The sequence below is a fragment of the Hylobates moloch genome, unplaced genomic scaffold (assembly GCF_009828535.3).
Source record: "Hylobates moloch isolate HMO894 unplaced genomic scaffold, HMol_V3 SCAFFOLD_3, whole genome shotgun sequence".
Lineage (NCBI taxonomy): Eukaryota > Metazoa > Chordata > Mammalia > Primates > Hylobatidae > Hylobates > Hylobates moloch.
Window position 1 is genome coordinate 5,363,594 of NW_026652278.1, and position 25,695 is coordinate 5,389,288.

At 41.1% G+C, this 25,695-nt stretch overlaps 1 protein-coding gene across 5 annotated transcripts in view; it reads left to right on the plus strand.

Annotated features, from left to right (window-relative positions):
- Positions 1-11,519: 11,519 nt before the first annotated feature.
- Positions 11,520-25,695, plus strand: part of MKI67 (marker of proliferation Ki-67) — a 38,455-nt gene continuing 24,279 nt past the window's right edge. For 3 of the 5 annotated variants that reach the window (XR_009212670.1, XR_009212669.1, XM_058435892.1), the window contains exons 1-9: positions 11,987-12,161; positions 14,524-14,602; positions 14,698-14,813; positions 18,195-18,261; positions 20,958-21,003; positions 21,487-22,566; positions 23,918-24,093; positions 25,081-25,393; positions 25,484-25,602. Coding sequence is in view for 1 of the 5 variants with exons in the window: in XM_058435892.1 (XP_058291875.1) it covers positions 12,070-12,161; positions 14,524-14,602; positions 14,698-14,813; positions 18,195-18,261; positions 20,958-21,003; positions 21,487-22,566; positions 23,918-24,093; positions 25,081-25,393; positions 25,484-25,602 (2,088 nt within the window). In the remaining 4 variants the exon portion in view is untranslated. Of the gene's footprint in view, positions 11,636-11,986; positions 12,162-14,523; positions 14,603-14,697; positions 14,814-18,194; positions 18,262-20,957; positions 21,004-21,486; positions 22,567-23,917; positions 24,094-25,080; positions 25,394-25,483; positions 25,603-25,695 lie in introns of those variants that run through there. The other 2 variants (XR_009212668.1, XR_009212671.1) reach the window with 2 other exon arrangements.

Below are 25,695 nucleotides of genomic sequence, written 5' to 3' on the forward strand. Positions count from 1 at the left end.
ATGGAGAAACCCTATCTCTACTAAAAAAATACAAAATTAGCTAGGCATGGTGGCACATGCCTGTAATCCCAGCTACTCGGGAGGCTGAGGCAGGAGAATCGCTTGAACCCAGGAGGCAGAAGTTGCGGTGAGCCAAGGCACTCCAGCCTGAGCAATAAGAGTGAAACTCCATCTTGAAAAAAAAAAAAAGAAAGAAAGAAAAAGAAAAATTCATGTATTTTGTTTAGAAGGTGCAATAACCAGACAAAAATCTCCATTCTTTTGAAATAAGGGGAGTGGAATGTGACATCTGCAGCCAGCTTCCTCTAGTGACACATCAACATTGCAAAATGCAAATGAAAGAGCAGGGCTTTTGAAAGCCCATTTTTAAAGCTTTTCCTTTCACTTTCTACCTATTGATTAGTTGCCAGTTGTTCTCTTCTTTCTACTTGCAAGCCATATTATTTCATTTCCACTCAACAAATCCAACATAGCTAATTGGTTTGATATTAATGAACCTGCACAGCTAAAACACGGAAATATAATAACTACTGTTGATCGATCTTTCAGGTAGGTAAAAGCTAATTTTGCAAACAATTAATGTCATATTTCGATTTATCATAAACAGTTGAAACAGTTCAACAGTGATCTATCTTTAATGTTGATGAATGTTAACAGGTTTCAGATTGTAATTCTCAATACATTTTCCAAATGGAATAGCATATAGATCTAGAATTTGTCAGAAAGCAATAATTTTTCCTCTAGCCTCTTAGAATCAGTGTTTGGAGTCTTGGAAATTAAAATGACAAAAAGCTAGCCTGGCACTGTGGCTCACACCTGTAATCCTAGCACCTTGGGAGAAGGAGGTGGGTGGATTGCTTGAGCCCAGAAGATGGAGAGCAGCCTGGGCCATATGGTGAATCCCTGTCTCTGGAAAAAAAAAAAAAAAAAAAAGCAAAAATTCGCCCAGCATGACGGTGTGCACCTATAGTCCCAGTTACTTAGGAGGCTGAGCTTGGGCCCAGAAGGTTAAGGTTCCAGTGAGCTGAAATCTCACCACTGCACTCCACTCTGGGTGACAGAGTGAGACCCTGACTCAAAAAATAAAATAAATGACAAAAACCAAATTAACAAGAGATTAACAAGAGAAAAGACAAAGTGTATTCATTTTGTTTGTTAATATCCATTCTCAGGAAGAGCACAAAGAAAGTAGCCAATAGCTGAAGATAGGGGCTTATCTGTCAACTTCATAGTCTGATAATGGGGTGAGGATAGGGCATAATTCAGACAAAGCTTCTGTCTGCATTTCTTGATTCTCAAATGTTTTCAGCTCAAAAAAATTTTATGCCACTGTGGTATAATTTGGATCCATTCAAAAAATGAGAAATTGGACTTAAATATCAAATTCAAGGATTTGAGTACAGATAACCAGGCCAAAGAGGTGATCTGGTCCTAACAGAACTTACTTTGTGGAGAAGGCTGAATGTAAAACTCTGCAAGAGTCTTACAGTTTCAATGATCAGGAAGCAAACACTCATGTAACTAAACCAAGTCATGAAATAAAACCAAGTCCAGAGGCTTCTTCCATCCTGTCTTCTAACCACGACTTCTTTCTCTCATCACAGAGTCTGTCACTGTGGCTTTTATAATATTATAAAAAATACTTTGAGTTTTATTTTTATTTTTATTTTTTTTGAGACAGAGTCTCGCTCTGTCACCCGGGCTGGAGTGCAGTGGTGCAATCTCGGCTCACTGCAAGCTCCACCTCCCGGGTTCATGCCATTCTCCTGCTCAGCCTCCTGAGTAGCTGGGACTACAGGCGCCCACCACAATGCCTGGCTAATTTTTGTATTTTTAGTAGAGACGGGGTTTCACCATGTTAGCCAGGATGGTCTCGATCTCCTAACCTCGTGATCCACCCACCTTGGCCTCCCAAAGTGTTGGGATTACAGACGTGAGCCACCACGCTGGGCCTTAAATTTTTTTAAATTATTATTATTATTATTATTATTATTGTTATTTTTTGAGTCTCACTCTGTCACCCAGGCTGGAGTGCAGTGGCACGATCTCGGCTCACTGAAACTTCCTCCTCCTGGGTTCAAGCAATTCTCCTGCCTCAGCCTTGTGGAGGAATAGTTAAATATTAAATGTGAACTCATTTGGATGTGGACAGAAACAATGGTCACCAAGTCTCGGAACAGGTTGTGTGAGCCCCTTAAGGCATTCATCCAGCACTGTTTCAGAGAAATTCCTATTTCAATCTATTCCTATATGTTAGTTATTGAAAAACAATAGATAATTGCAAAAACAAGTTGACCTTTTTGTGTTCCTTGAGCCCCGTCACGAAGGGCCCTTGTAACTGGACCTCATGCCAAACAACTCGTTACAAAAAGAGCTAGGGTCTCAGACTGCGCGGAAGCTTCATGAGACCCCCTCCTTGTCTGCATGGACGAGTGGTCGACTCTGGATCCCAGGATGTTGATTCCCAGTTTGGTGGTGATTCCTCCACAGTCTGGTGAGTGTAAGTATCTTTTCCCTTCTCCTCTTCCCATTGCAATTTGCTTATTATAACAATATCCTTATTATATTGATTTTCTTATTATATCATTTGCTTATTATATCATTTCCTTATTATATCTGCATTGCCATTTACATGGGGTAAAGCTTGTTTACCCTTAAAAGTATTGTGTGGGTGCCTTTTCTTCTCCCCTCATGCATTTCCTGCACAGAACATTACCCTCCCCAGTAGCTGGGACTACAGACGCCCACCACCACAGCTGGCTAATTTTTGTATTTTTAGTAGAAACGGGGTTTCACCATGTTGGCCAGGCTGGTCTCAAACTCCTGACCTCAAGTGATCCTCCTGCCTCAGCCTCCCAAACTGCTGGGATTACAGATGTGAGCCACCGTGCCCAGCCTGAGTTTTATTTTTAAACATGCATCTTTGAACACTATATTTTGTCTGACATTACTAAACTTCATAAAAATTAAATAATAAAGTATGTAATTATGTCTGATGTTTCTAGTCCTTATGAGAATCATAAAATATTGATTGTAGTTGTCATTTGTTTACATTAACTATTTGATTGAAATAATATACCTGCCAGGTGCAGTGGCTCATGCCTGTAATCCCAACACTTTGGGAGGCCAAGGATAGGAGGATCACTAGAGGCTCAGGGCTCAAGACCAGCCTAGACAACACAGTGAGATTCCATCTCTTCAAAAAATTTAAAAATTAGCCAGTCATGATGGTGTGTATTTGTGGTCCCAGCTACTCAGAGGCTGAGGTGGGAGGATCACTTGAGCCCAGGAGTTTGAGGTTGCAGTGGGCTATGATTGTGCCAGTGCACTACAGCCTTGGTGACAGAGCAAGACCTTGTCTCTGAAAAAAAAAAAAAGAAAGAAAGAAAAATAAATAGTATACATAATTATATACAATTTTATCATTCTGGATGGACATTTCAATAGCTTCTAGTTGTTGAAATGTGTTGGCATTTGCTTTGTGATCAGATATGGCTGTAATTTTTACTAATCTGTGTACTATATGTTTGAAAAGAATGTGTACTCTACAACTGTTTGGTGAAGTCTTCAATCTAAGTATGTCCATTAGATTCAAATCTATATTAGTTTTATTGATTTATTATTTATATTTAGAAGGTATGAGTACTTTGTTTTCAACAAAATTTTTACAATGAATATCGTTCATTTGAAAACATAGCCTTTATCTTACAAATCATAGTCCTTCGTTATTTTTACTATTTGTGACTGTGTTGCTGTGTGCTATATCTGTCTGTCTGCTGTGAGAGGGATAGTGGTATAAATAAGCCAGGCAACTTCCTGGGGTTTTAATATTCAAGGAACAGAAAGCTGGTTTGGGGTACAAGAAAAAGGCTCTGCAGTTTCTTGGGATCATGTGTCCTGCATATAATAGGTATGGAAATGTCAAATGCACGTCTTTACTCCGGAGAGCAGAAGATATGTAGAAACCTGGCAGCTGCCTTATGGTGAGGAAAGCTGTTGCTATTATACCTGCCCCTCTTACTGACTTTATAATAATGGATTGTCCCAGTGTTAAGTAATTGGTTTTGACCACTATTTTGTGTTGTTAAGACGTACTTTCCTTCCAGGGGTCATAGCTGTTTCTGGAAACAACACACTGTAAAATGCTTTTCTTAAACCATTAACAGTTGAGGAAATGTTGCCACTTGAATCTCCATCTCAGTAAAAGTGGGAATTGACATGGTGATGGTTGTACTGGATTAGAACCATGCCAGGCACCCAGGGTTTAATCTTCCTGGGTTGCATAAATCAAGCAGTTGTTTGTACTGCGATGCTTTGGGAGGCTTATTTATTTATTTATTGAGAAGCTTTGGGAGGCTTTGAGATTAAACTGCTGAAAAGGAATCTTGTTTGATTTCATGGCCGATGTTAAAATGGAAGAGTTGCTGTGCTTCTCATTGCAGCTCATGGAAGCTACTTACCAAACAGCCACATAAAAATAAACACATTTAGCTAGAAAGAAAGAAAGAAAGAAAGAAAGAAAGAAAGAAAGAAAGAAAGAAAGAAAGAAAGAAAGAAAGAAAGAAAGAGGAAGTAGCAAAGTTTTTCACAGAATGTCTCACCTAGCAAAATATTTTGAGTACATATGACCTGTTATGCACATCTATTGAGGCATTCATACATGTGTAACTTTATACACTACTGTGATTATTATTACTACCATAATATCAAAGTATTTTTCAGGTAAAATAAATGGACATTTAAATACTCAGCACATGGAACACTGAATTATTTCAAGCATTTCTTTTTTGAAGACACTTTCCTAGGAATTCAAACAATGCTAACCCCTAATATAAGTAACTTTTGATACAAATACACCAATATCTGCTGAAGACTATTTGGGGTATTTAAATAAGGCCTGAAAGGCTGTGGTAGAAGAAATATTAAAAGTGAGATGGAGGCTGGGTGCAGGGGCTCACACATGTAATTTCAGCACTTTAGGAGGCCAAGGCAGGCAGATCACGAGGTCAGGAGTTCAAGACCAGCCTAGCCAACATAGTGAAACCCCATCTCTACTAAAAATACAAAAATTAACTGGGCATGGTGGTTCACGCCTGTAATCCCAGCTACTTGGGAGGCTGAGGCAGGAGAATCTCTTGAACCCAGGAGGCAGAGGTTGCAGTGAGCCAAGATTGTGCCTCTGCACTCCAGACTGGGGGACACAGAGAGATTCCGTCTCAAAAAAAAAAAAAAAGTGAGATGGATAGATTGGTAGGATTGAGTAGGACCTTCACAAACAGGGATTCCCAGAAACATCTTGTAGATGGACTCCAGCTGTAGAAAGTGTTTCATCCATCCCTGTCACGATGAAAAAATAAGAACATGGATTAATATCAATGTTTCAGAAGCTTAAATGTTCCACTTAAAGTTCTTTATTTGGTATTCTTTTTTTTCCCTGACATTACGTCAATACTATTTTTTTGGTGTTAAAATAGAAACATGATGATACTAGCTGTTTTTCTAATACGTGTTTACTTGACAACACTAAATATGAACAGCCCTCTGTGATTTTATAAAATGCAGGAGCATGTTCTTTTTATATTAAATCCAGAACTTTAGGACCTGAGATGTTTAGAAGAGAGCCCAAGGGCACTAGGATTCTAGAACCTGGAGAGGAGGCAGGAGGTGAAGGCACCGATGGCCAAGTCCTGTCCTCCTGCCAGAGCTCCACTTGGGGATTGGTTGGTAGATGACCGAGGTCAACTGCTTTCATTTGCTTTATTTTCAAACAGGAAAGGGAAAGATGAGAAGATATATTGTGTATCTTCTCACTGAACTCTAAAAAATTTGAGTACAATATTCATGGAATCACCTTATTTCAGGACCAGCCCAGCAGAAATCTAGGCAGTGATCTGATGTTTATTCCCAATCATTTGGTTTTTATATGTAGAGATTGGGATGGTCCTTTGCATTTACAGGCAATACATTAATTCCTTTTCAAATATCTTCATTTAACACGGCTAACTGAAATGCTCAACACTCCAGTGAAGAAGAAACCACAAATGATGAACAAATGTCTTGTCACTCTTTCAGATTCAGAAATTTTGCTTGAAAAAAGTTTGAAGAAACTAATTTAGGAAAGAAACCTCTGCCAATAACTCTAGAGAGTTTGAATTGGTTGCCTTTATACCTAACACAATGATGTTTTGGGATAGGAACTAATAGATGGTATTTTTTCTTTACCATTGGTAGTATATCATTTACAGCAGATGTTCCTCACTCAGGATAAAATGTAACTGGCAGCCAGACTCACCCACCAGCTCCTGAGGAAAGGGTTCAACCTTGAGAACATCTGGCTGGCTTCAAAAAGTCACACAAATACAAGATGATGCTGAGGATAAGACAAGTGGTTTTGAGAGAGGAAAACCTTTAAAAATATTTGGAAGAGTCCTCAAGACCAACAAAATAAAGACACTGGAATACTTGATGGACACCAGAGAGCAATTTAACACTGAAATGAAAGCAACATGTTGCACCTGAACATTGAAAAAAGCCCACGTGTTAAGAGGAAGAAGAAATATGCAATTCACTGCAATAAATATTGAATCTTTAAAAAACAGAAGGAACATGAAAACTAAAGGACACTGGGCCACAGCAAATAAGGTGGCGGCAGCTATCCCATAATCATTATATAATCTCCATGATTGTAAAATGTATATGCCACCTGAATTTATTCTTAGACCTTCTCTCAAAGATGTCTGCATTCAACACAGGCAATAACTGCAGGTAATAGTATAGAATGCTTCAGGCATTATAGAGGAACAGACTAAGTGTGGGAAAAGGAAGAACTAGTCAAAATTGCTAATAAGGCTGGGTGCGGTGGCTCATGCCTGTAATCCCAGCACTTTGGGAGGCTGAGGCAGGCCGATCACCTAAGGTCAGGATTTTGAGACCAGCCTGACCAATAGGATGAAACCCCATCTCTACCCAAAATACAAAAATTAGCTGGGCGTGGTGGCATATGCCTATAGTCCCAGTGACTCGGGAGGGTGAAGCAGGAGAATCGCTTGAACCCAGGAAGTGGAGGTTGCAGTGAGCCGAGATCATGCCCATTGCACTCCAGCCTGGGCAACAGAGCAAGACTCCATCTCAAAAACAACAACAACAACAACAACAACAACAAAAACTGCTAATAAACATTTTAACAAGAGTATTTCAGGAAGTGAATGAGTTGTGTTCATCTTCAAATGTGTGAAAAATTATTCAGTGAAAAGATGGGCAGCTTAGTCTTCTGTTGCTCTAGACACTATCACCAGGAGCATTGGGTAGAAATAGTAAAACAGTCAGAGCAGTACGTACAGGGAATGTGTATTCTGCAGTCAACATAATTGTTGGAGTTGTTAGAGAGGTTACTAGTGTGTGGAGAGAAGTATGACGAAAGTCCAGTAATGAAGAGTTTTGTTTTGTTTTAGCAGAGATGACTAAGTGATAAGAAATTCATTTGATGCCTGTGTAATGGGGCATTTTGCTATAATGTAAGCTGTTATAATCAGATTTCTCTTGTTCATAAATTGGCAAAGCATCATATTGGATATCTTAGATTACTGACATCTTAAAAAATTAATCAGCCTAATATTTTTAAATGCATTTCTTTTTGAGTTTACTTTTAGTTGAATTTTGAGATTTGTTTCAATCATTATTGGAATTTTGTAGATGTCTTCTCATTTCTCTAGGGAATACCTTTGTGTCCAAGAACAAAAAACATAACCAATAAAGAACGATACACCCTTAGTTTTCTTATATTAGTAGAAAACCATTTAAAGGAGATGAAAATGGAAAGAAGATCATGAAAAAAATAAAACTCCAGAAATGGAGCTACAAAACCGACTTCTAGGTCCAAGATCAATGAAAGAGAATACTGAAGTCTGGAAGGAACTATACATTGTCCCTGACTTACGTAACAGAGAAGAAAGTTGGGAAGAAAAGTGTGGGCAACCTCCCCACAAAAGACCAGATTAAAAGCCAGGAAGAAGGCTGGGCATGGTGGTTCATGCCTGTAATTCCAGCACTTTGGGAGGCTGAGGCGGACGGATTGCTTGAGGTCAGGCGTTCGAGACCAGCCTGGCCAACATGGTGAAAACCTGATTCTACTAAAATTACTATATATATATATAGTAATATATATAGTAATTATATATAATATATATACTCTATATATAATTGCTATATATAGTATATATACTATATATAATTACTATATATACAGTGTACCATATACACACACATACTATATACTATATATAGAGACAGTATACTATATATATACACACATATATGCATATATATAGTGACAGTATACTGTATATATACACACGCATACACACACATTTTATATATATATAAATTATATATTATATATAATATATAATTATATATAAATATATAATTATATATAAATATATAATTATATATATATTATATATATACACTATATATTTATATATAAATATATATTATATATAATTATATATATAATATATAGTGTATATATATTATATATATATTATATATATATATTAGCCCTGTGTAGTGGCTCACGCCTATAGTCCTAGCTGCTCAGGAGGCCAAGGCAGGAGAACTGCTTGAACTCAGGAGCCAGAGGTTGCAGTGAGCCAAGATTGTGCCACTGCACTCCAGCCTGGGTGACAGAGCGAGACTCAGTCTCAAAAAAAAAAAAGTGAAACCCCATCTCCACTAAAAATACAACAACAAAAAAAAATAACTGGGCTTAGCAGCGGACACCTGTAATCCTAGCTACTTGGGAGGCTGAGGCAGGAGAATCGCTTGAACCCGGGAGGCAGAGGTTGCAGTGAGCAGAGATTGCGGCACTGCACTCCAGCCTGGGGAACAGAGCAAGACTCCATCTCGAAAAAGAAAAACAACAACAACAACAACAGAAAAGAAGTAACTCAAAATGTTTCAAAGAAGTAACTCAAAATGTTTTTCTTTCTTTTTCTTCTCTCTTTCTTTCTTTTTTCCTTCATTCTTTCTTTCTGTCTCTCTCTCTCTTTTCTATTTTTTTTTTTTTTTGATGGAGTCTCGCTCTGTTGCCCAGGCTGAAGCGCAGTGGCGTGACCTTGGCTCACTGCAACCACTGCCTCCCGGGTTCAAGTGATTCTCCTGCCTTAGCCTCCCGAGTAGCTGGGACTACAGGCGTGTGCCACTACACCCGACTAATTTTCGTATTTTTAGTAGAGATGGGGTTTCACCATATTGGTCAGTCTGGTCTTGGATTCCTGACCTCGTGATCCACCCACCTCAGCCTCCCAAAGTGCTGGGATTACAAGCATGACCCCCTCCACCTGGCCTAGCACCTTCTAGTTCTAATTAGGCTGCATCCATGAGGGTGCAAGAACTGTCTCTGGAAACAAGCAGTAATTAGGATGAGAAAAGTTGTATTTTATGGGGTTATGCAGTGGTGAGCTTTGTTTGATCATTTAATGGGGGAAAACATGGAAACTCATGCCCCCTAAAACGTTTATATAATAGTATCCCTGCATTGAATTTTTCTACTTCAGACTTGGCCTATACGATTTAGAGTTGCTGTCCTATGCTTTTATATTGCTTTCTCAGTTTCTCTGTTTCCATCAGCAGCTGATATCTTTGTAGATGCTCTAGAGCAGAGGGCTCAGTCTTTTCAATCTTGTGGTCCCTTTACACTCTTAAGAATTATTGAGAACCACCAGGAATTTTTATTAATGTGGATGGGTTATATCTAGCTATATTTATATATTTTAAGTTAAGGCTAAGGAATTTAAAAATATTCATTTATTGATTCATTTTAAGATAGCGGTGCACCTATTTCATGCTAGCATCAATAACTTATTTTTATGGAAAAAAACAACAACAAAATGAAAACAGCGTTTTAGTTCACATTTTTGCAAATCTCTGTAATACCTGGTTGAAACGGAGACAGTGGGAGTCTCCTCACTGCTTCTGCATTTGCAGAACCACACCCCACACTCTTGGGAGCATGAGAATGAGAAGAGCAAGTAACGCAGAGCGTCATTAGATAAATGGTTTTGACCTCATAGACTCCCCTGAAAGGAATAGGAAGTCCTCAGGGGTCCCCTCCACCGAGGGCTCCCTGATCAAGGGAGCCAAGCTCCAAGGGTTGCTGAGGAGCCGGAGGAGGTGAGATGGGGCAGCCAGGAGGTGTCACCAAAAGCATGTTTAGGCTCCATTCACTTCACCCCAGGTGGCCTACTGAGCCTATATGCGCAACTACCAGAGCAACTGAAGCAGACCTCGATAGAATCCTGTGTAGAATTATTTTAGGATTCACCCATCTTGGCATGCACAAGGCATTTCAATTGAAGAATGTTTTCTAATAACAAAACATTGTAAACCGAAATATGTGGCAATAGTAATGATTAAGTAAACTACGGTTTCCCGAAGCCCAGTGCTCTGCAGCCATCAAACAGAGAGTAAAAGCGAGAATGTGCTCAGTGGAGATAGCCTCAGGATATTTAAAAGCAGAGAACACAAAGTATAGAATCGTGTTGTGCATGTTATGACCTTTTTTTTCTGTGCTTTTGAAAAAGAGAATACACGTATAGCAGGAAAAGACACACCAAATTACTTTATATAATTGGTTGTGTTTGTGTTTGGTAAGATGTATGCACTGAAGAGGAAGGTTCCGATTTTTTTTTTTTTTTGAGACAGGGCTTTGCTCTGTCGCCCAGGCTGGAGTGCAGTGGCGCGATCTCAGCTCACTGCAGCCTCGATCGCCCGGGCTCAAGCGACCCTCCCACCTCAGCTGTCCCAGTAGCTAGAACTACAGGCGCGCCACCACGCCTGGCTAATTTTTTGTAGAGCTGGGTTCTCTCCAGGTGGCTCAGGCTGGTTCTGAACTCCCGGGCTCAAGGGATCTCCCGCTTCAGCTTCCCAAAGTGCGGGGATTACCGGCGTGAGCCACCGCGTCCCGCCTGTTTTTAATTTTTTGCAGTTTTAAATCTTCTGGCATGAGTAACGTTATAGTGTCCCAGGTGTTTGGCCCTTTAAGAAAAGGATGGCAGGACGGGTTATCTCGGTAGGAATGTGTTCCACCTCCGCCCTCCGCCAGCCGCCCTCGCGGGGGATGCACCCAGGTGTTTTCCTCCGGATGGAGGAAGGGTTCGCCCGCGGACACGCCAGCCCCGCCCCGGGAGCCCGGTTTCCCCGCCCACGCCCTGCGCGCCCTTCCTATTGGTCCCATGCCGCGCTTTCCCGTTCAATTGCAGCGCTTAGCGCCAGAATTTGAATCTAAGTTTTCGTTTGAATTGGGCGGGAGCGCCGGGCTGGAAGAAGGAAGTGGCGGGCTGACGCGGCGGGCGGGTGGGAGGACTCGGCGGCAGCCGCTAGAGCCGGGCGCCCGGGGACGTAGCCTCTAGGGCCACCGGGTCCCCGTCAGGGGCGGCGGCGGGAACCGCGGGGACTGCAGGCCAAGGCGGAGCGAGCGCGGCCCCGCGGGCTGCTGCCCGGTGTGTGCGGAGCGTGGCGGGCGCAGCTTACCGGGCGGAGGTGAGCGCGGCGCCGGCTCCTCCTGCGGCGAACTTTGGGTGCGACTTGACGAGCGGTGGTTCAACAAGTGGCCTTGCGGGCCGGATCGTCCCAGGTGAGCTGCGGCCGGGACTCCTGGGAGCTGTCCGGGGTCGAGGGCTGAGCCGCGGGGACCCCCCGACCTCTGCGGGGACGGGCAGGGGACAGACGCGCGGCCTCGGCCCCACTCCTCCTGGGCTCTGGCGAGGGCGTCTCGGTGGAAGCTCCCAGGAGGCGCAGGCGCTGGCGACAACACCCCAGCCGCGGGACTTTGGGGCTCTGGGGGCGCCGGGGGCTGCGGTCGGATCATCCTGGGGTCCCCGATGGCTAGCTGCGGTGTGCGCTTCTGTGGCCGGGGATAGGCGAATTGGGCACGCGGCCCTTCTTAGCTCCTTTGCTGTCAGAGTAACCCGCACCTCTTTTGCAGTGGAAGAGTTGTAAATTTGCTTCTGCAAACCTTTTGGTACCTGGCCTTCCTCTACGGATTATACTCAACTTATTGTTTAGAAAATGGGGCCCACGAGACGCCTGGTTACTATCAAAAGGAGCGGGGTCGACGGTCCCCACTTTCCCCTGAGCCTCAGCAGCTGCTTGTTTGGAAGGTGAGCCCCGCGGGCGCGCGCGGACGTTTGAGCTGAGAAAGAGGAAAATATCTTAGTCACAGTATGCAGTCCAGAAACTCTAGGATTCGGTCCTGCCTTCACTTTTCCTTGGTGTTTCTCCCATTCCTTACTAAGTTGACATAGCTGTGTTTTGTTTGTTTTGCTAAATATAAATTTGATGCTAGTGTTTGTATGTTTAAGTGGTTTTAAAAATCAAGCCAATTTAAAAAATCGATTTTCTAATCTTGCGATAAAGAAAGATACAGATGATCTTCATATGTCACTGGCTTCAGGCAGGCGTCTGAAGACACTGTGCGCCCCCGAGTCCCTCCACAGTGGGCATCACTGGCCACTGGAGACACTGAGAGAATGAAGGAAGGAAGCCATACACTTGCCTCTTGGCTCTTTGTGTGGCAATAGGAAAATGGGACAGAAAGTCTTCCTGCCTGGAGTTTGAGAACTTTTCCTCTTATATTGCTGTCCTGTTTGGTGGTGGTAATAACCCTGTCCCTGTATAACAGGTACAGTTGCTGACAGTGCCCCTATCTGCCTCTGACATCTGTCCCACTAGAGGCACTTCCTGTGTGGTCTGGGCCCTGAATCCCATCCGGGCCTCACCGTGTCCTCCCAACCCCATCCCCTTCCTTGTTCCTCCCGCCTAAGGCATTCCAAGCCTTTGTTCATCTTGGTACTTCTTACACACTTGGAAGTTTGTGACGGGAAAGTTCTCCCCTTCCCCAAGCTTGTGTGATTTCCATCATTCAGGCATCAGGTGAAATGTCACCTCCGAGGAAGCCTTGCGTGGAAACTTGTATTTCTAACCCCACAGCTTCAGGGGTGAGTTGTGGGTTTGTCTCCCACTAGGCTGAGCTCCCCAAAGGCAAAGACTGTCTTGTTACCAATCATGTGCGCAGGGCCAGGGATGGTGTCTGGCATAGGGTGTGTGATCAATACCTAGCATTCTGGCAAGGGTCAGTAGAAACATGGGCTGGAGCCATGGATTTGCAATCTCTTGAGAGCAGTGGTTCTCACAGGAGGGTCATCTTACCTTCCAGGAGTCATTTGAATTTCCATGTCACAATATAGGAGGGGGGCATGCGCTGTCATCGCGGAGGAGAGGTCAGGGTGGGCATCCTACCAGGCTCAGGGCAGCCTCCACAATACAGAAGCATCTGGCCCAAGATGCCAACAGTGCCAAAGCTCAGAAACACCCATCTATAGTCGTCCTCCTGCCAAACAAATTCTCAGTTTTAAGGGATAGTCTCTCCTTTGCTCAGATGTCTTGTTACCTTAAAATCAAATTATTTTATTGGGGTTAAGGAAGCTTTTCACTTTCCATAGATACCTTTCTCTTGAAAAGGAAAAATATAAACATTTCATCTCAAGTGGCAGTCCTTTTGCTTTTTATACAGTACTCCTTGAATATATTTTCATGCAAGATTTTACAATTTAGAAAATAATTCCTAAGTGTTTGGTCACATGACCTGGGTAGGAAGAGAGATTCTTAGACTCCAAAGGTTCGGATGGAGAACAGACAGGCCATTGCATAGTTTGTTCAAATTTCTAAGATCACGGGCTTGAACAGGAACACTGAAGACTCCAGGAACCTACTAACGAACTCTTCTGATTATTAGTTTGTGTAGGTTTAGGAATTGTCTCTTCTGCTACTTTGCCATGGTGTTACTTTCTGTGGAAAAACAAGTTGAATTTAGATTTTTTTTTTTATTGCGTGCAAATTACTATTTTTATTGTTTAGAGACTTGAATCTGTCAGTAAATTCAGTGTGGTTTTAAAACAACAATGAAAAGCTCACCCATAATGAGCATTTACTATGTGCTAGGCAAATTAGTGACATGTACAACCATTTAATTGAACATCACATGATGTAGGTTCTAATGTAATCTCTTTATTGTATATGAAGAAACTGATGCACAGAAGTGCTAGCATGAAATAAGCACATTTGGGGATGATTAAACCTCTAAACATATTTAACATTACAATACAAACGTTTTTGAAAAAGCACAGAGTATTAAAAATAGTCATTTTCCAAAATTGATGTAAGTACTCCTTTATTTGTGTCTTTGAAGTATAGCTTTTCATATAAAAGGTAATTCAGTTTGTATTCTAGTGTTTTCCCTTATTTTTATGTACTCTGTTTTAAAGATCTAATAGTTACATGTTTAATACTTCAAAAGTTCTTTGCAAAATGCAAGATCGTTTACATTGCCCATTTTGTTTGTTACTCCTTTATGTCATATTTACAGATCAAACATTCTAGTCAAATTGTGTTTTATTTTGGGAAATTGAGGTAATGTTTTAAAAAGTTGCAACAACCAAAAAAACCTTCTTTTTTTGCATGAAGGGGTGTTGAATGTGACATCCGTATCCAGCTTCCTGTTGTGTCAAAACAACATTGCAAAATTGAAATCAATGAGCAGGAGGTGAGTGGTTTTTTTGGAGATCTACTTTTAAAGCTTTTTAGTTCACTTTTAATCTGTTCATTAGTTACATATTTTCCCCTTCTTTTCACTTGCAGGCAATATTACATAATTTCAGTTCCACAAATCCAACACAAGTAAATGGGTCTGTTATTGATGAGCCTGTACGGCTAAAACATGGAGATGTAATAACTATTATTGATCGTTCTTTCAGGTAGGTAAAAGCTGATTGGTCTAACAGTAAATGTCATCTTCTGATTAACCATAAACTAGTGTCATAGTCAACTGTCATTCTTCTTTAATGTTCATGGATGTCAAAGTATTTCAGGTTTTCATTCTCAACACTAATCTTAATTTAAAAGGATATGATTCTAGGAAGATGACTAATTGGGACAAAATGTGATGGAATTCAAGGATTTGGGTGCAAATAATTATGCAGAGGGAGGCTGACCTTGTCCTAAAGGAGTTTGTTATTTTCTTCCAAGTGTTTTGAAACTGCATGAGATTTTTCTATTCTTTTTTATTTTAAAGCAAAATATACACAGAGAAAAAGGTACAAAACAAGATGGACAGGTCAATTTATCATATGAACACCCTTTTCATCACCACCTATTATGGACTGATATGTGCTCTCCCAAAATTCATATTTTGAATTCCTAACCCCTCGTACCTTAGGATGTAACTGTATTTGGAAAGAGGGCATTTAAAAAGGCAATGAAGGCTTTTTGAGGCCATTAGTATGGGCCCTAATCTGATGACTGGTGTCATTATAAGAGGAGATTAGGGAACACGTGCACAGAGGAAAGCCCATGAGAAGAGGCAGCAAGAAGGCAGCCATCTGCAAGTCAAGGAGAGAGGCGCAGAGAAATCCAATCCAGCTGACACCTTGCTCTTGGACTTCCAGCCTCCAGCACTGAGAAGGGCATGTCTGTTGTGCAAGGCATTCAGTCTGTGGGACTTTATTATGGTGGCCCTAGCAGACTAATGCACCCTCAGCTCATATAGAACATTCCCAGAAGCTTTTTTAAAATGCTGTTTTCTAATCACTACTTCATTCCCTCAGCAAGTAAACCACCGTTTTGGCTTTTAGGATATCGTAAACGTCTTGAGTTGCACTACCTAAGCATGGATCTCTGAACACTACAGTTTTGTCTGTTCTTATAAAAGTCCTTACCAGTAATATAAGAATGCATACATTTGTGCCTGGCTTGTGCTTTTACGTGTGTGAGATTCATAGCATGTTGGACATCTCTGTAGTTTGTTCTTTCTCATGGCATAAGTATTTCACTGAAATATGTTTAATATATACAATAATATACATAACTATAAAGAATTCATTCATTCTTGATGGACATTTGACTAATGTCCATATATAATATAATATATAATATTAATATATAATTATATTATAATATATATAATATAATATATACTAAATATATACTATAGAATATGATACTATATAATATATACATATATAATATATTATATATAATATATACATATATAACATATTTTATATATATAATATATACATATATAATATATTTTATATATATGATATATATGTATATATACACACACATACACAGATACACACACTCCCATTAGATTCAAATCTTCTATAATCTCAGTAAGTTTTCCCCTACTATTCTAAGAGATATGTTCAAATCACCTCCTGAGGATTGTTTGATTGATTTGTTTTTATCTCTATCAGTTTTTGCTTTCTATATTTTGAGGCTGTACTATCGTGTACAAACTTAGAATGATGTCTTCTTGGTGCATGAAACTCTTTGTCATTTAGAGATGTCCTCTGTTTTTAGTAGTGCTTTCTTTTCTGCTTAATGTTTCCTTTGGATGGTGAGTATGGCTAAACTAATTTCCTTTTGATTAGTGCTTGTGTAGTATAACTATTTCCACCCCCTTAATTTTAACTTTTCATAATTGTTATGGTTTGTCTCGGAACCTGTTGTCAGGTGAACTCTTGTGTTTAACTGGAATGTCTTCTTGCTGGATTGATCCTTATATAAAATGAACTTTTTCTCTATGAATAACTTGTCTGAGATGATTTTGTCTCATGTTAGTACAGTACACCAGTTCCCCTCTGCTTGCTGTTTGCATGGTATATCTTTTCCCATGCTTTTATTTCAAAAGATTGTGTCTTTGAATCAAAATTGTGTCTCTTGTAGACAACGTATTAGTTGGGTCATTTAAAAATCCATTCTGCTAAATGGATCTCTGTTGTTGTCTTCATTTGTATTAGCTGTTTTTTAATGTACCACTTAAATTCCCTGGTCATTTCTTTTACTGTGCTTCTTGAAAGTTTGCCTTCATTTTTAAAGAGTATTTTTATTGAATACAGACTTCTATGTAGGAAGTTTTTCTTTTTTTCTTTCTTTTTTATTTGTTTGTTTGTTTGTTTGTTTTTGAGACAGAGTCTTGCTCTGTCACCCAGGCTGAAGTGCAGTGGTGTGATCTTGGCTCACTGCAACCTCCGCCTTCCGGGTTCAAGTGATTCTCGTGCCTCAGCCTCCCAAGCAGCTGGGATTACAGGCATGCGCCACAACGCCTGGCTAATTTTTGCAATTTTTAGTAGAGACGGCGTTTCACCATGATGGCCAGGCTGGTCTGGAACTCTTGGTCTCAAGTGATCCACCCGTTTCAGCCTCCCAAAGTGCTGAGATTACAGGCATGAGCCACCGCACCCGGCCTATAGGTAGGAAGCTTTTGATGTGTACTGAAGAGCTGAACTATTTTTCCAAAACAAGATATTATCCAAATTGAGATAAATTCAGATGATTAAAGACATCCAACAAAGATTAGAAAGTGAATCTTAGAGAGACTTGATTCCAAACTCCCTACCATGAGAAACAATTTCAGATATCTGACTGCTTCAAATCTTACTTAGGTTGCCTGTAAATTCAAATCAGGTCATTTCACTTCGGCCAAAAAGTTTTCGTTATGCAAAATAAAGGATTGCTTCTATGACTTGATCACTGAGGTTTGCCAGGACAATTATGTATCTTGCTAAATGTGATCTTCCTAAGATGTACGTGTCTTGTTCAGATACAGACTGAGTATGTGGGAAACTGAAGTGATCATAGTGTTCTAAAATATAGCTTTGTAGTTACCCTGTAGTGTAAGCGTAGCTTTTTATTTACCCTGAGGTATGTGACTTCACAACCTGAGAAAGATTCAGTTACCTACAGGCTTCCTGGCTGGCCTTCCAAGCCGTCAGATGATTTCCATGGACTTAAACTAGAAGAAACTTGACTTTGCTCTCATGTCCATTAGCTTCTGTCATAGGTGCTCGGGAATATTGTCAAATCATACCTGGGCTAGTCGTCAGTGATCAGAAGTTAATCTGGGTCTCCAGCCTCTGACAGTCGTGTTTCAAAACAAACTTGACGCAACTAATCCTAGTTTTTAGTGTAAGAGCACTTTTCTAACTCTAAATTTATTTCTTTGTATAAGGCGACGTCTTGAACTAAACCCAAAGTTTGTTCCTTGATCCTTGGACATTAAGTGGATATGGAGACTTCTGTCCCAGGGTATAAATTTTTAATCAGGATCTTTGTTGTTCTATAAACTGCAGGTATGAAAATGAAAGTCTTCAGAATGGAAGGAAGTCAACTGAATTTCCAAGAAAAATACGTGAACAGGTGATAGAAAATATCCAAGTTTGGGCTGATTCTTTTTGATGATATGAAATCATTTATGTATGCTTTAATGATTTCTTACTTGAAATCAGTTACAAAGAGGGTGGTTACTGTTATAGTAGGAAGATGTAACTAAAGTATTAAAACAAGTTGAACTTAGACATATTAAAATAATCTAAAATGATATTTCCTCTTTATTGTTAAAAATCAGAGCACTAAGTTGGTCTTACACTTTTAGCCAAAAAGTCTATTAGAGTATGTTAGGAGCTTTTTGCAAGCCCATGATTAGGAGAACCCCAACACATAGAGCTAACATTTGGGAATTGCATTATCTGGCGGCTCATTTTGTCTCCCAGTCATTGTACTCACCCATCTTTATGTGTCTGAAATAATCACATTATGAAAATCGTGAGTGCCAAAGATGCTTCTCTATTTTGATAGTCGACCCATGAAACAGGAAGAGGGATCCTGTGCTTTGTCTTGTGAGAGGACCCCATAGTTTGAGTGTATCAGTGTGGAACAGGTATTCTAATTGTACAGCTTATGAAAACATAATTGTCGACACGTGCTTCGAAATTTAGATAGTTTGAGTGTGTCAGTGTGGAAGAGGTATTTTAGTTGTACAGCTTATTAAAACACAATTGTCGGCATGTGCTTGGAAATTTAGTGGGATTTAGGCTTAGGATAAGCCCTGAGAATTCATATTTTTCCTACATTTTAGAGTGCTCCTAAAGCTAGTTTCAGATGAGCTCCTTGGAATATCTTGGCTTAGGAGAGTTATCTTAAGTGCACCTGAAATTAGCAGTAGGTACTCTTGAATTTCAACATTTCTGCCTTTTTTTTTTTCTGAGACGGAGTCTCGCTCTGTCACCCAGGCTGAAATGCAGTGGTGCGATCTCGGCTCACTGCAACCTCCGCCTCCCGGGTTCAAGCAATTCTCCTGCCTCAGCCTCCCGAGCAGCTGGGACTACAGGTGCACACCACCATGCCTGGCTAATTTGTGTATTTTTAGTAGAGACAGGGTTTCACCATATTGGCCAGGCCGGTCTCGAACTCCTGACCTCGTGATCCGCCCACCGGGGCCTCCCAAAGTGCTAGGATTACAGGCTTGAGCCACCATGCCCAGCCCATTTCTGCCATTTAAGTACTGCTTCTTCCCTAGAGGAACAGCCTTAATGTTGAATCTGGTGGTCATCAGTTCCTGTGCTGGCAGCTTGTTTCTGAGGCATCCCACACTGTAGCCACCAGGCAACTTGCTAGTCTATGGGAGTAAATAAACCAAAAAGCCAGTTGAACTGCGGGTTAGATATGTGCCACTCAGCAGTCTAGGAACTGTTCTGTTACTGGTCTGTGATACAGTAAGTACTGAAATGGAGTATGTAGGAAATATGACAGCAATTCAAAAGCAATTTTGTGGCTATTGAATATAATCATACAACAAAAGTGACATTATATACTGTACATATTCATAATTTTATTAGTAGTTCATTTATATTGTTTAGTCATAAGATTCTTGTTCCACTTCAGATTGGAAATAAAAAAACCATCCCTCACATAGTTTTAGAAGCAAGGTGTTAGGTATCAAGAAACTTGAAATTGATTAACTAAGGAAGTTAGATTCTTTGCCTTTGGTAATATTTTTTAGATATTTTCTTAATAATTCAGATGATAAGCTTTTCTTCCTTTGGGACATCAGACTTTTATAAAAGTTATATATATATGTTATTCTTTAGTTCTTCCACCCTTCCGGAAACAATTCCGTGAAGGAAAGTTAGGGCGCTGTCTCTGGGGAGCCAGGTGGGGGCGCTGCACCTGCTCCCAGGCTGTGAGGTTGCAGAACCTGTGAATGTACCATGTGTGCCTGTGCCATGAATTTACTTCGGGTGAATCTAGGCTCTCAGATCCACCCTAAGTATCCACCAGCCAAGAGGGCGCACATGCCAAGTGGAGCCTCAGTTCATCCACAGGTCCTATGGCCCATTTGTGAGAAAACTGATGATGCAGTCAGTAGTTCTGAGCTCATGGGGGGTTACAGATCTTCAGTATAGGTGATGTTTAATATTGACTTTGGTTCTTCCACAATAGGATGTTGGGAAATAACTTCAAAGGAAGTTAGAAAAACGCACCGAGGTTTGATTTTAGTAATTTTAAGCCTCTAGTTTGTTTCCTATTAATCACTCACTATTTTTTAACGAGTCAGCTAAGAAGTACTTTTATCCTGACCACTAGCTCCCAACTGACTTGCTCATTTCTCAAACAGTCTTTAGAAGTCATATAGGAGTGGTTTGGTAAAGAAAAAAATTTTTTATTGTTTTTATTTTTATTTTTTGAGATGGAGTCTCACTTTATTGCCCAGGCTGGAGTGCAGTGGTGCAATCTCTGCTCACTGCAACCTCTGCCTCCCGGGTTCCAGCAATTCTCCTGCCTCAGCCACCTGAGTAGCTGGGACTACAGGCACCTGCCACCACATCCAGCTAATTTTTGTATTTTTAGTAGAGATGAGGTTTCATCATGTTGGCCAGGCCGTTCTCAAACTCCTGACCTCAAGTGATCCGCCCACCTTGTCCTCCCAAGGTGCTGGGACTACAGGCATGAGCCATCGTGCCCAGCCAGAAAACAATCAATAATATTTTCACTGTTGTGACTGTCATCATTTAGAAAGGCCTGCAAATAACTGTTCTTATTTTCCCAACTTACAGGAGCCAGCACGTCGTGTCTCAAGATCTAGCTTCTCTTCTGACCCTGGTGAGTAGTGGTTGGGTTTTATTCCAGAATCCTGAAAGATCAGGTCTTTGCGAAGCATATTGGCAAAGAAGGGGCGATAAGAATGCAAGTGTGCTAAATGTCTAGCCGGTCAGAAATGGAGGAGGTGTCATTTAACATGTCAACAACAGACAGATGCCTAACTTTCCCTTGGTGACTGATGGTGTGCTATGCTTAGGAGAGACTAGATATGAGAAAATTGCCTGTTCAGCTGTCAACTCAGTTCTCAATAGTTAGATAGCATGTGATATTTTATACTGGTTATTGGAGCTGATGTGATTTATTTATTTGTATCATAATACTAGTATCATAAGACTTGCAAGTTTTAGGCATTAAATAATTTGTAGGCCAAGTAAAAGCTAGCTTATAAGACAACCTGAAACAATTAAAATATTGAATTCCACAAATGTTAATCATTGAGAAAATGTTGAACTTCTGTTTCTTATTTCATAATTCATTGCCAAGATGAGAAAGCTCAAGATTCCAAGGCCTATTCAAAAATCACTGAAGGAAAAGTTTCAGGAAGTCCTCAGGTACATATCAAGAATGTCAAAGAAGACAGTACTGCAGATGACTCAAAAGACAGTGTTGCTCAGGGAACACCTAGTGTTCGTTCCTCAGAACATGCTGGATGTAATGGCAGAAATGCAGCTGATCCCATTTCTGGGGATTTTAAAGAAATTTCCAGGGTTAAATTAGTGAGCTGTTATGGCGAATTGAAGTCTGTTCCCACTACACAATGTCTTGACAATAGCAAAAAAAATGAATCTCCCTTTAGGAAGCTTTATGAGTCAATGAAGAAAGAGTTGGATGTAAAATCACAAAAAGAAAATGTTCTACAGTATCGTAGAAAATCTGGATATCAAACTGATTACACAACAGAAAAAGACAGTGCTGATGGTTTACAGGCGGAGACCCAACTGTTGGTCTCGTGTAAGTCAAGATCGAAATCTGGTGGAAGCAGCCACGCTATGGCAGAGCCTGCTTCACCTGAACAAGAGCTTGACCAGAACAAGGGGAAGGGAAGAGACGTGGAGTCTGTTCAGACTCCCAGCAAGGCTGTGGGTGCCAGCTTTCCTCTCTATGAGCCGGCTAAGATGAAGACCCCTGTACAATATTCACAGCAACAAAATTCTCCACAAAAACATAAGAACAAAGACCTGTATACTACTGGTAGAAGAGAATCTGTGAAGCTGGGTAAAAGTGAAGGCTTCAAGGCTGGTGATAAAACTCTTACTCCCAGGAAGCTTTCAACTAGAAATCGAACACCAGCTAAAGTTGAAGATGCAGCTAACTCTGCCGCTAAGCCAGAAAATCTCTCTTCCAAAACCAGAGGAAGTATTCCTACAGATGTGGAAGTTCTGCCTACAGAAACCAAAATTCACAATGAGTCATTTTTAACTCTGTGGCTCACTCAAGTTGAAAGGAAGATCCAAAAGGATTCCCTCAACAAGCCTGAAAAATTGGGCACTACAGCTGGACAGATGTGCTCTGGGTTACCTGGTCTTAGTTCAGTTGATATCAACAACTTTGGTGATTCCATTAGTAAGTTTATTTAATTGTAAATTTATTTTTTCTAAAAGATGAACACCTTCTGTGTAGCTGTGAGACCTTCATTCATTCAGTAGTGATTAGCTTTGTGGAAGAGAATGTAAGCACATAAGGCACAGGGATAAGGCAGACACGCACGCTGTTTTCGCTGATAGATGAATACTGAAGGCCTAGGTAATTATAACAAGGAATGACAGAGGAGATGGAGGTTGTCAGGGAAGCATGAAGCAGGGGTTATTGAAGGAGATAGGGTGGCCCCAGAAATGTTTGATTCTCCTCCATCTATCACAAAATAGAAAAGAGAATAATCATAATTGCTTTTCACATGGAGTTTAATTCTGAACTACAATCAACTGTATCATGAGTTTGGTCACGTGGAATAAATCACTGGAAATCATTGAACATAGCGGTAGTTCTCAGGTGTTGATACTCTGTTTTCAGAGTGTCCTACAAACAATTTGCTGTAAACACTGGACTGTACCCATGTGTCTATATGCCAGGCAAATTTCCATGTGCTTGGCAGACATGAACACTTGATCCTTGGTGCAGTAGCAGTGCCCGTGGCTAGGTTGTCTTTTTAGATCTATGTCACACGTGAGGAAACGCACAACCCAAGGCCACCCAGGAAGTGGCAGAGATAGGACCTTTATAGCAGCTGTGGTAGCTCTTTGGGAGCTTCCTACACTCCTAGGCATTGGCTATTAGAAGAAAAGTTGTCTGGGCCACAGACGCAGTATTCGTACTCCAGGCTCTGTTTCTGCAGGTGGCCCATAGCGGTGGGGCATGAGGCTATCGATAAAATAAGGTTTGTAACATCAGTCTCAGTGTTCCACCAAACCTCCTAGTGGGGAAGCATCACTTAGGCAAGGGATTTACATTAACTGGTGGCTCAGGAAAATGTGTGGCCAGGACTGGGCTCCTGTGCATTGACTCAGAACCACCCGGAGGAGTTTTTACAGCTCGTGCATTCTGGTCACTGGGTGGCTCAGGGTGAGGCCCAAGTGCATGTCTTTAGAGAGTTCTCTCTGGCTGTCGTCCCCCTACTCCAAGGTGAAAGCTGCTGCTGCAGACTCCTCCTTTCTGTGTCCACACATAATGTTTCAACGTTTTAAAGAAAGCCTCTGTACTGTCCAGTGGGAGCTTGACGTCTTAGTGGCCACTCCCGCAATCCTTTAGGAACTCTTAGTAGCTTAGCTTCACCAGGATTGCAAGAATAGAGGCGTGCTGTAGGTGCTGTGTTTCGATGACTTTTCACTTGGTTCGTCTTTAATGCTAATATGAAATAAATCATTGGTCTTGGTATGTTTTTTCATTGCTCTTTCCACGTTTGTATTCGTTACCTTAGATGAGAGTGAGGGAATACCTTTGAAAAGAAGGCGTGTGTCCTTTGGTGGGCACCTAAGACCTGAATTATTTGATGAAAACTTGCCTCCTAATACGCCTCTCAAAAGGGGAGAAGCCCCAACCAAAAGAAAGTCTCTGGTAACGCACACTCCACCTGTCCTGAAGAAAATCATCAAGGTGAGTTGAACAAGCAGCATTCCCATTCACGCACAGTGGCTCACACACCGGGTACCTGTTCCTTTCCAAATACTGACACAAGTAGAATTATGATGAAGACCTTTATTTATTTATTTATTTTTTAAAGAAACACGTTTTTAAAAAGAAGAATGAAAGCTCATTGACGTGGGCACCAGCAAATCAGCCCCTGGGTCCCTGACTGTGGTGCTGATGCGACCGAGTCAGGGGGAGTCCTTGATGTCCTTTTCGTGCAGAAGTTCCCAGACACCCACGCTTACAGCACTGCGTAATCACCTGCAGGCACCATCAGAACAGCCAATTACAAAGATTCTGGATACATTACCACATCGACCCATAAGGATTGTTTTATTTTCTTTTAGAGTTACAAGGCTATAGTTAAGGCATTTACCTGGTGTAAAGGAAAATCATCAATGGCACATCTACGTTTTACACCCTCAGCTCTTTAGAACATTTGCTTACCTGTTCCTTTGCTGCGTTGTCCTTCCTGGGTTTTACACCCCTGGGAAGTCATGGCCCTATAGCTCATAACCTTCGTAATAGGGCCTGGGCGGTCTTTGTTTTCTTCTCTTCCCAACAGGAGTGGAAAATGCTGCCTGGCTCCCTTTCCATTTTACACTGGCTCCCAGGGGCAAGCGGCCCTCCTTCCACGTGAGGGGCGGGCTGCCCATGGCTGGTATTTACTGGGACTGAGATCAGACCCTGCTTGTCTTTCACTGATCAGGACGTTCCTTCCGCCTTTCCACCTGAAATGACCTCACTTCAGACTTGGCCTGCCTCTGTTTCCTTTTTTTCCTTAAATGACTGAGACAGTCTCACCTCTACCATAGTCTTGAAAGACAGTGGCTTAAGCATTTGATGCTTCCAGATTTAAACAGCTGAAATTCTTAACTGAATAGGTTTTTATCAGTCATTCCAGAGATGTTACATCCTTGCTAAGGCTTCTTGTAAACAATTTTGTCTTGTCAGGAACAGCCTCAACCGTCAGGAAAACAAGAGTCAGCTTCAGAAATCCATGTGGAAGTGAAGGCACAAAGCTTGGTTATAAGCCCTCCAGCTCCTAGTCCTAGGAAAACTCCAGTTGCCAGTGATCAACGCCGTAGGTCCTGCAAAGCAGCCCCTGCTTCCAGCAGCAAATCTCAGACAGAGGTTCCTAAGAGAGGAGGGAGAAAGAGCGGCAACCTGCCTTCAAAGAGAGTGTCTATCAGCCGAAGTCAACACGATATTTTACAGATGATATGTTCCAAAAGAAGAAGTGGTGCTTCAGAAGCCAATCTGATTGGTTAGTCTTACATTAGAATACATATATTAAGGTGAATTTTTTCATGAATGCTAGTTTTTGAAAAGTTTCATCATCTTTTCCCTTCGACAGTTGCAAAATCGTGGGCAGATGTAGTAAAGCTTGGTGCAAAACAAACACAAACTAAAGTTATAAAACATGGTCCTCAAAGGTCATTGAACAAAAAGCAAAGAAGACCTGCTACTCCAAAGGTAGGGGCCTCACGGAATGGCTGCTTTACACATACCGGTGTCATCGAAGCTTGCATTCAGTGTGGATTTATGCTTTAATGTCCTGTTTACCTC